At 39.8% G+C, this 10,000-nt stretch overlaps 1 protein-coding gene across 2 annotated transcripts in view; it reads left to right on the forward strand.

The window, feature by feature from the left end:
- The window catches only part of LOC109888014 (serine protease HTRA3), an 18,816-nt gene extending 9,293 nt beyond the window's left edge, over positions 1-9,523 (forward strand). For both annotated transcript variants that reach the window (XM_031815047.1, XM_031815045.1), the window contains 5 exons: positions 2,723-2,840; positions 2,926-2,982; positions 3,087-3,147; positions 6,594-6,692; positions 7,141-9,523. In XM_031815047.1, coding sequence (XP_031670907.1) covers positions 2,723-2,840; positions 2,926-2,982; positions 3,087-3,147; positions 6,594-6,692; positions 7,141-7,309 — 504 coding nt within the window. In that variant the 3' untranslated portion in view covers positions 7,310-9,523. The remainder of the gene's footprint in view (positions 1-2,722; positions 2,841-2,925; positions 2,983-3,086; positions 3,148-6,593; positions 6,693-7,140) is intronic.
- Positions 9,524-10,000: the final 477 nt, after the last annotated feature.

Genomic DNA, 10,000 nt, shown 5'->3' on the forward strand with positions numbered 1-10,000 from the left:
TATAGGTCAATGAGGGGCTGAATCTATAGGTCAATGAAGGGCTGAATCTATAGGTCAATGAGGGGCTGAATCTATAGGTCAATGAGGGGCTGAATCTATAGGTCAATGAGGGGCTGAATCTATAGGTCAATGAGGGGCTGAATCTATAGATCAATGAGGGGCTGAATCTATAGATCAATGACGGGCTGAATCTATAGGTCAATGAGGGGCTGAATCTATAGATCAATGAAGGGCTGAATCTAATGAAGGGCTGAATCTATAGATCAATGAAGGGCTGAATCTATAGGTCAATGAGGGGCTGAATCTATAGGTCAATGAAGGGCTGAATCTATAGGTCAATGAAGGGCTGAATCTATAGATCAATGAAGGGCTGAATCTATAGATCAATGAGGGGCTGAATCTATAGAGGGGCTGAATCTATAGAGGGGCTGAATCTATAGATCAATGAGGGGCTGAATCTATAGGTCAATGAAGGGCTGAATCTATAGGTCAATGAGGGGCTGAATCTATAGGTCAATGAGGGGCTGAATCTATAGATCAATGAGGGGCTGAATCTATAGGTCAATGAGGGGCTGAATCTATAGGTCAATGAGGGGCTGAATCTATAGATCAATGAGGGGATGAATCTATAGGTCAATGAGGGGCTGAATCTATAGGTCAATGAAGGGCTGAATCTATAGATCAATGAGGGGCTAAATCTATAGGTCAATGAGGGGCTGAATCTATAGGTCAATGAGGGGCTAAATCTATAGGTCAATGAGGGGCTGAATCTATAGGTCAATGAGGGGCTGAATCTATAGGTCAATGAAGGGCTGAATCTATAGATCAATGAGGGGCTGAATCTATAGGTCAATGAGGGGCTGAATCTATAGGTCAATGAAGGGCTGAATCTATAGATCAATGAGGGGCTAAATCTATAGGTCAATGAGGGGCTGAATCTATAGGTCAATGAGGGGCTAAATCTATAGGTCAATGAGGGGCTGAATCTATAGGTCAATGAGGGGCTGAATCTATAGGTCAATGAAGGGCTGAATCTATAGATCAATGACGGGCTGAATCTATAGGTCAATGAGGGGCTGAATCTATAGGTCAATGAGGGGCTGAATCTATAGATCAATGACGGGCTGAATCTATAGGTCAATGAGGGGCTGAATCTATAGGTCAATGAGAGGCTGAATCTATAGGTCAATGAGAGGCTGAATCTATAGGTCAATGAGAGGCTGAATCTATAGGTCAATGAGGGGCTGAATCTATAGATCAATGAGGGGCTGAATCTATAGGTCAATGAAGGGCTGAATCTATAGGTCAATGAGAGGCTGAATCTATAGGTCAATGAGGGGCTGAATCTATAGGTCAATAAGGGGCTGAATCTATAGGTCAATGAGGGGCTGAATCTATAGGTCAATGAAGGGCTGAATCTATAGGTCAATGAAGGGCTGAATCTATAGATCAATGACGGGCTGAATCTATAGGTCGATGAGAGGCTGAATCTATAGGTCAATGAGAGGCTGAATCTATAGGTCAATGAGAGGCTGAATCTATAGGTCAATGAGGGGCTGAATCTATAGGTCAATGAGGGGCTGAATCTATAGGTCAATGAGGGGCTGAATCTATAGATCAATGAGGGGCTGAATCTATAGGTCAATGAAGGGCTGAATCTATAGATCAATGAGAGGCTGAATCTATAGGTCAATGAGGGGCTGAATCTATAGGTCAATGAAGGGCTGAATCTATAGGTCAATGAAGGCTGAATCTAATGAATGGTTGAAGGGATACTTCAGGATGTGGCAATGAGGGGCTGAATCTATAGGTCAATGAGGGGCTGAATCTATAGGTCAATGAAGGGCTGAATCTATAGGTCAATGAGGGGCTGAATCTATAGGTCAATGAAGGGCTGAATCTATAGGTCAATGAAGGGCTGAATCTAATGAATGGTTAAAGGGATACTTCAGGATGTTTATGTCTCTGTGTCCACCATGTTTATGTCTCTGTGTCCACCATGTTTATGTCTCTGTGTCCACCATGTTTATGTCTCTGTGTCCATGTTTATGTCTCTGTGTCCATGTTTATGTCTCTGTGTCCATGTTTATGTCTCTGTGTCCACCATGTTTATGTCTCTGTGTCCATGTTTATGTCTCTGTGTCCACCATGTTTATGTCTCTGTGTCCACCATGTTTATGTCTCTGTGTCCACCATGTTTATGTCTGTGTCCACCATGTTTATGTCTCTGTGTCCACCATGTTTATGTCTCTGTGTCCACCATGTTTATGTCTCTGTGTCCACCATGTTTATGTCTCTGTGTCCACCATGTTTATGTCTCTGTGTCCATGTTTATGTCTCTGTGTCCACCATGTTTATGTCTCTGTGTCCACCATGTTTATGTCTCTGTGTCCACCATGTTTATGTCTCTGTGTCCACCATGTTTATGTCTCTGTGTCCACCATGTTTATGTCTCTGTGTCAACCATGTTTATGTCTCTGTGTCCACCATGTTTATGTCTCTGTGTCCACCATGTTTATGTCTCTGTGTCCACCATGTTTATGTCTCTGTGTCCACCATGTTTATGTCTCTGTGTCCAGCATGGAGGAAGTTAGAGGTGGTTGTACTAACCAATGTTGTCTGTATAATGAGTAGTCTGGTATATTCACGCTCTTTATCAACCCTTCTGTAGCTTACCTGTGTGTGTGTGTGTCTCTCTCTCTCTCTGTGTGTGTGTGTACAGGACGGGGAGGTGATAGGCATCAATACTCTCAAGGTGACAGCAGGAATCTCCTTCGCCATTCCTTCAGACCGGATCAGACGCTTTCTCACTGAGTCACAGCACAACAAACACAGTGCAGGTCTGTCTGTGTGTGTGTGTGTGTGTGTGGTTTTGTGTGTGTGTGTGTGTGCGTCTAATGTGTGTGTGTGTCTGTTGTTGTCTAGGTAACCACAGAATGCTGAGTGGTCATTACCGTATTCCAGAACCCCAGTCAGATGCAGGTGACACACACACACACACACACACACCCACACACACACACACCTGTGCAGGAATGTGTAAATAAATAGAATAGTGATTTCATAATGTGCTTTTCTTTCATCAGTAACAACAGGAGTGAAGAAGAAGCGTCTGATTGGCATTAAGATGCTCACTGTCACAGATGGGTATAACACACACACACTATTTTTCCTGCCCTGTTGTGATATTGATGTAACTTACTAATAATATAGTTCTATAGGCCCTAAAAATGACCATAAACCTCACTAAAATCTGACAGAATTAATTTGGAACTTTTAATTTAGAAATTTGGAGGCGGTTATTTTTTAACAACAGTTTTAGTCAACGGAGAAAAGCATAAATTAAACATGTGAGATTCTAAAGAGGTTCACTCTATATTTATACTCTATATTATATTTATATCTGTGGATAGTCAGTGCCTCTCATCCATACCTCTGTCTATGGATGAGGCAGTGGTTCCATTTCTCCAGGCCCATATATGTACATACATATATACAGTAGGGGCAAAAAAGTATTTAGTCAGCCACCAATTGTGCAAGTTCTCCCACTTAAAAAGATGAGAGAGGCCTGTAATTTTCATCATAGGTACACTTCAACTATGACAGACAAAATGAGAGAAAAATCCAGAAAATCACATTGTAGGATTTTTAATGAATTTATTTGCAAATGATGGTGGAAAATAATGTGTAAATTTATACTGTAGTCTGGTAGAGGAGGTCTTTAATCTAATTAATGTTGATTTATACTGTAGTCTGGTAGAGGAGGTCTTTAATCTAATTAATGTTTATTTATACTGTAGTCTGGTAGAGGAGGTCTTTAATCTAATTAATGTTGATTTATACTGTAGTCTGGTAGAGGAGGTCTTTAATCTAATTAATGTATATTTATACTGTAGTCTGGTAGAGGAGGTCTTTAATCTAATTAATGTTTATACTGTAGTCTGGTAGAGGAGTAATCTAATTAATGTTTATTTATACTGTAGTCTGGTAGAGGAGGTCTTTAATCTAATTAATGTTTATTTATACTGTAGTCTGGTAGAGGAGGTCTTTAATCTAATTAATGTATATTTATACTGTAGTCTGGTAGAGGAGGTCTTTAATCTAATTAATGTTTATTTATACTGTAGTCTGGTAGAGGAGTAATCTAATTAATGTATATTTATACTGTAGTCTGGTAGAGGAGGTCTTTAATCTAATTAATGTTTATTTATACTGTAGTCTGGTAGAGGAGGTCTTTAATCTAATTAATGTTTATTTATACTGTAGTCTGGTAGAGGAGGTCTTTAATCTAATTAATGTTTATTTATACTGTAGTCTGGTAGAGGAGGTCTTTAATCTAATTAATGTTTATTTATACTGTAGTCTGGTAGAGGAGGTCTTTAATCTAATTCATGTTTATTTATACTGTAGTCTGGTAGAGGAGGTCTTTAATCTAATTAATGTTTATTTATACTGTAGTCTGGTAGAGGAGTAATCTAATTAATGTTTATACTGTAGTCTGGTAGAGGAGTAATCTAATTAATGTATATTTATACTGTAGTCTGGTAGAGGAGTAATCTAATTAATGTATATTTATACTGTAGTCTGGTAGAGGAGTAATCTAATTAATGTTTATTTATACTGTAGTCTGGTAGAGGAGGTCTTTATCTAATTAATGTATATTTATACTGTAGTCTGGTAGAGGAGTAATCTAATTAATGTTTATAATGTAGTCTGGTAGAGGAGTAATCTAATTAATGTTTATTTATACTGTAGTCTGGTAGAGGAGTAATCTAATTAATGTTTATTTATACTGTAGTCTGGTAGAGGAGTAATCTAATTAATGTTTATAATGTAGTCTGGTAGAGGAGTAATCTAATTAATGTTTATACTGTAGTCTGGTAGAGGAGTAATCTAATTAATGTTTATGCTGTAGTCTGGTAGAGGAGTAATCTAATTAATGTTTATGCTGTAGTCTGGTAGAGGAGTAATCTAATTAATGTTTATACTGTAGTCTGGTAGAGGAGTAATCTAATTAATGTTTATGCTGTAGTCTGGTAGAGGAGTAATCTAATTAATGTTTATGCTGTAGTCTGGTAGAGGAGTAATCTAATTAATGTTTATACTGTAGTCTGGTAGAGGAGTAATCTAATTAATGTTTATGCTGTAGTCTGGTAGAGGAGTAATCTAATTAATGTTTATACTGTAGTCTGGTAGAGGAGTAATCTAATTAATGTTTATAATGTAGTCTGGTAGAGGAGGTCTTTAATCTAATTAATGTTTATACTGTAGTCTGGTAGAGGAGTAATCTAATTAATGTTTATAATGTAGTCTGGTAGAGGAGTAATCTAATTAATGTTTATACTGTAGTCTGGTAGAGGAGTAATCTAATTAATGTTTATTTATACTGTAGTCTGGTAGAGGAGTAATCTAATTAATGTTTATAATGTAGTCTGGTAGAGGAGTAATCTAATTAATGTTTATTTATACTGTAGTCTGGTAGAGGAGGTCTTTAATCTAATTAATGTTTATACTGTAGTCTGGTAGAGGAGGTCTTTAATCTAATTAATGTTTATACTGTAGTCTGGTAGAGGAGTAATCTAATTAATGTTTATACTGTAGTCTGGTAGAGGAGTAATCTAATTAATGTTTATTTATACTGTAGTCTGGTAGAGGAGTAATCTAATTAATGTTTATAATGTAGTCTGGTAGAGGAGTAATCTAATTAATGTTTATTTATACTGTAGTCTGGTAGAGGAGGTCTTTATCTAATTAATGTATATTTATACTGTAGTCTGGTAGAGGAGGTCTTTAATCTAATTAATGTTTATAATGTAGTCTGGTAGAGGAGTAATCTAATTAATGTTTATTTATACTGTAGTCTGGTAGAGGAGGTCTTTATCTAATTAATGTATATTTATACTGTAGTCTGGTAGAGGAGGTCTTTATCTAATTAATGTATATTTATACTGTAGTCTGGTAGAGGAGGTCTTTAATCTAATTAATGTTTATAATGTAGTCTGGTAGAGGAGTAATCTAATTAATGTTTATTTATACTGTAGTCTGGTAGAGGAGGTCTTTATCTAATTAATGTATATTTATACTGTAGTCTGGTAGAGGAGGTCTTTAATCTAATTAATGTTTATTTATACTGTAGTCTGGTAGAGGAGGTCTTTAATCTAATTAATGTTTATTTATACTGTAGTCTGGTAGAGGAGGTCTTTAATCTAATTAATGTATATTTATACTGTAGTCTGGTAGAGGAGGTCTTTAATCTAATTAATGTTTATTTATACTGTAGTCTGGTAGAGGAGTAATCTAATTAATGTTTATTTATAATGTAGTCTGGTAGAGGAGGTCTTTAATCTAATTAATGTATATTTATACTGTAGTCTGGTAGAGGAGTAATCTAATTAATGTTTATACTGTAGTCTGGTAGAGGAGTAATCTAATTAATGTTTATTTATACTGTAGTCTGGTAGAGGAGGTCTTTAATCTAATTAATGTATATTTATACTGTAGTCTGGTAGAGGAGGTCTTTAATCTAATTAATGTTTATACTGTAGTCTGGTAGAGGAGGTCTTTAATCTAATTAATGTATATTTATACTGTAGTCTCGTGGAGGAGATGAAGAGGCAGAATCCTGACTTCCCTGATGATGTCACCAGTGGAGTGTTGGTCCATCAGGTTATACCGGAGTCCCCCGCACACAGGTAGGTGTTCACACACACGCATGCACGCACACACACACACACACACACGGACACACACACAGACACACACACGGACACACACACACACACACACGGACACACGCACTCTTACGCACACGCAGGCACGCACACACATGTATGCAAAGATGCACAAACACACAGTGACACGCACGCACACACACACACACACACACACACACACACACACACACACATGGACACACATGGACACACGGACACACACACACACACAGTGACACACCTCAAGGCCCTGATTGGAGAGAAAGGAGGAATGGATTACTGCAATAGGTTTATCCATTATATCCAAAACGTAGTTTAGCTAGCTAGCCTATCAAAGGGCAAAGTTGAGCCATCACTGTACCAATATGGAAGAAGCCTTCTTTAGGAACCAACGACCAATGAGAAACTCTCGTTTTTTCTACAAAAGGGGCGGGATTGAGGCCGGTGACGTGATCCTCAAGCTGAACGGCCGCCCACTCAGGACCACCGACGAGCTGCAGGGGGCGTTGCTAGGCGACGGGCCCCTCCTCCTGGAGGTTCGTCGCGGCGACGACGAGCTGCTTTTCCACATAGAGCCCCACGTCGTCATGCAGTGAGGAGGCGGAGTCATGGACCAGAGTTGTTTTTGTTTTTTCAGAGTTGGGGAGGGGGGTCAATTCCAATTAAAAAGATAGTCAAAGTCAATGCAGGAAGTGATTTCGATTTAAACTAAATAAATCTCTTTTACGTTTCAGTTTATTGAGAAGTCGTTGAAAATAAATGGCCTTTTTGCAATTGGAATTTAAATTTAGGACGTGAATTGACCTGCCTTCAGTTGGAATTCAGAACGACCCTGTTTTACTGTTGTTATGTGTAGTGACTGTGTTCTCTGTGGTGACTGGGCTGCACTCACTACTACTATGTTCCCTACCTATAGTGGACACTATGTTCCCTACCTATAGTGGACACTATGTTCCCTACCTATAGTGGACACTATGTTCCCTACCTATAGTGGACACTATGTTCCCTACCTATAGTGGACACTATGTTCCCTACCTATAGTGGACACTATGTTCCCTACCTATAGTGGACACTATGTTCCCTACCTATAGTGACTGTGTTCTCTGTGGTGACTGGGCTGCACTCACTACAGATGTACTGCCTGCATATTCCCTACCTATAGTGGACACTATGTTATAATCCCTACCTGTAGTGACTGTGTTCTCTGTGGTGACTGGGCTGCACTCACTACAGATGTACTGCCTGCTTAATCCCTACCTATAGTGGACACTATGTTCCCTACCTATAGTGGACACTATGTTATAATCCCTACCTGTAGTGGACACTATGTTCCCTACCTATAGTGGACACTATGTTCCCTACCTGTAGTGGACACTATGTTCCCTACCTACAGTGGACACTATGTTCCCTAACTATAGTGGACACTATGTTCCCTACCTATAGTGGACACTATGTTCCCTACCTATAGTGACTGTGTTCTCTGTGGTGACTGGGCTGCACTCACTACTACTATGTTCCCTACCTATAGTGGACACTATGTTCCCTACCTATAGTGACTGTGTTCTCTGTGGTGACTGGGCTGCACTCACTACTACTATGTTCCCTACCTATAGTGACTGTGTTCTCTGTGGTGACTGGGCTGCACTCACTACAGATGTACTGCCTGCATATTCCCTACCTATAGTGGACACTATGTTATAATCCCTACCTGTAGTGACTGTGTTCTCTGTGGTGACTGGGCTGCACTCACTACAGATGTACTGCCTGCTTAATCCCTACCTATAGTGGACACTATGTTCCCTACCTATAGTGGACACTATGTTATAATCCCTACCTATAGTGACTGTGTTCTCTGTGGTGACTGGGCTGCACTCACTACTACTATGTTCCCTACCTATAGTGACTGTGTTCTCTGTGGTGACTGGGCTGCACTCACTACAGATGTACTGCCTGCATATTCCCTACCTATAGTGGACACTATGTTCCCTAACTATAGTGGACACTATGTTCCCTACCTATAGTGGACACTATGTTCCCTACCTGTAGTGGACACTATGTTCCTTACCTATAGTGGACACTATGTTCCCTACCTATAGTGGACACTATGTTCCCTACCTGTAGTGGACACTATGTTCCCTACCTATAGTGGACACTATGTTCCCTACCTATAGTGGACACTATGTTCCCTACCTATAGTGGACACTATGTTCCCTACCTATAGTGGACACTATGTTCCCTACCTATAGTGGACACTATGTTCCCTACCTATAGTGGACACTATGTTCCCTACCTATAGTGGACACTATGTTCCCTACCTATAGTGGACACTATGTTCCCTACCTGTAGTGGACACTATGTTCCCTACCTATAGTGGACACTATGTTCCCTACCTATAGTGGACACTATGTTCCCTACCTGTAGTGCTTGTAACCAGGGCCCTAGAGCCAATCGGTTGCCTATCAACCACATAGTTTAGCCTGGTTGCTAGGCGGTTGCTAGGCGGTTGCAAGGTCATTTCTGATATATGTATGTCCAAATGTATTCCTTATGTAGTGCACTACTTTGGACTAGGACCCTACATAGTGAACTAGTTCCCTATTCCTTATGTAGTGCACTACTTTGGACCAGGACCCTACATAGTGAACTAGAGCCTTATTCCTTATGTAGTGCACGACTTTGGACCAGGACGCTACATAGTGAACTAGAGCCTTATTCCATATGTAGTGTACTACTTTGGACTAGGACCCTACATAGTGAACTAGAGCCTTATTCCATATGTAGTGTACTACTTTGGACCAGGACCCTACATAGTGAACTAGTTCCCTATTCCTTATGTTGTGCACTACTTTGGACCAGGACCCTACATAGTGAACTAGTTCCCTATTCCTTATGTAGTGCACTACTTTGGACCAGGACGCTACATAGTGAACCAGAGCCTTATTCCTTATGTAGTGCACTACTTTGGACTAGGACCAATAGGACTCTCCCATAGGGCTGTGGTCTAAAGTAGTGCACTATATAGGGAATAGGGCTCTGGTCTAAAGTAGTGCACTACATAGGGAATAGGGCCCTGGTCTAAAGTAGTGCACTATATAGGGAATAGGGCCCTGGTCTAAAGTAGTGTACTACATAGGGAATAGGGCTCTGGTCTAAAGTAGTGCACTATATAGGGAATAGGGTTCTGGTCTAAAGTAGTGCACTATATAGGGAATAGGGCTCTGGTTTAAAGTTGTGCACTATATAGGGAATAGGGCTCTGGTCTAAAGTAGTGCACTATATAGGGAATA

This window comes from Oncorhynchus kisutch, unplaced genomic scaffold (genome assembly GCF_002021735.2).
Source record: "Oncorhynchus kisutch isolate 150728-3 unplaced genomic scaffold, Okis_V2 Okis07a-Okis12b_hom, whole genome shotgun sequence".
Lineage (NCBI taxonomy): Eukaryota > Metazoa > Chordata > Actinopteri > Salmoniformes > Salmonidae > Oncorhynchus > Oncorhynchus kisutch.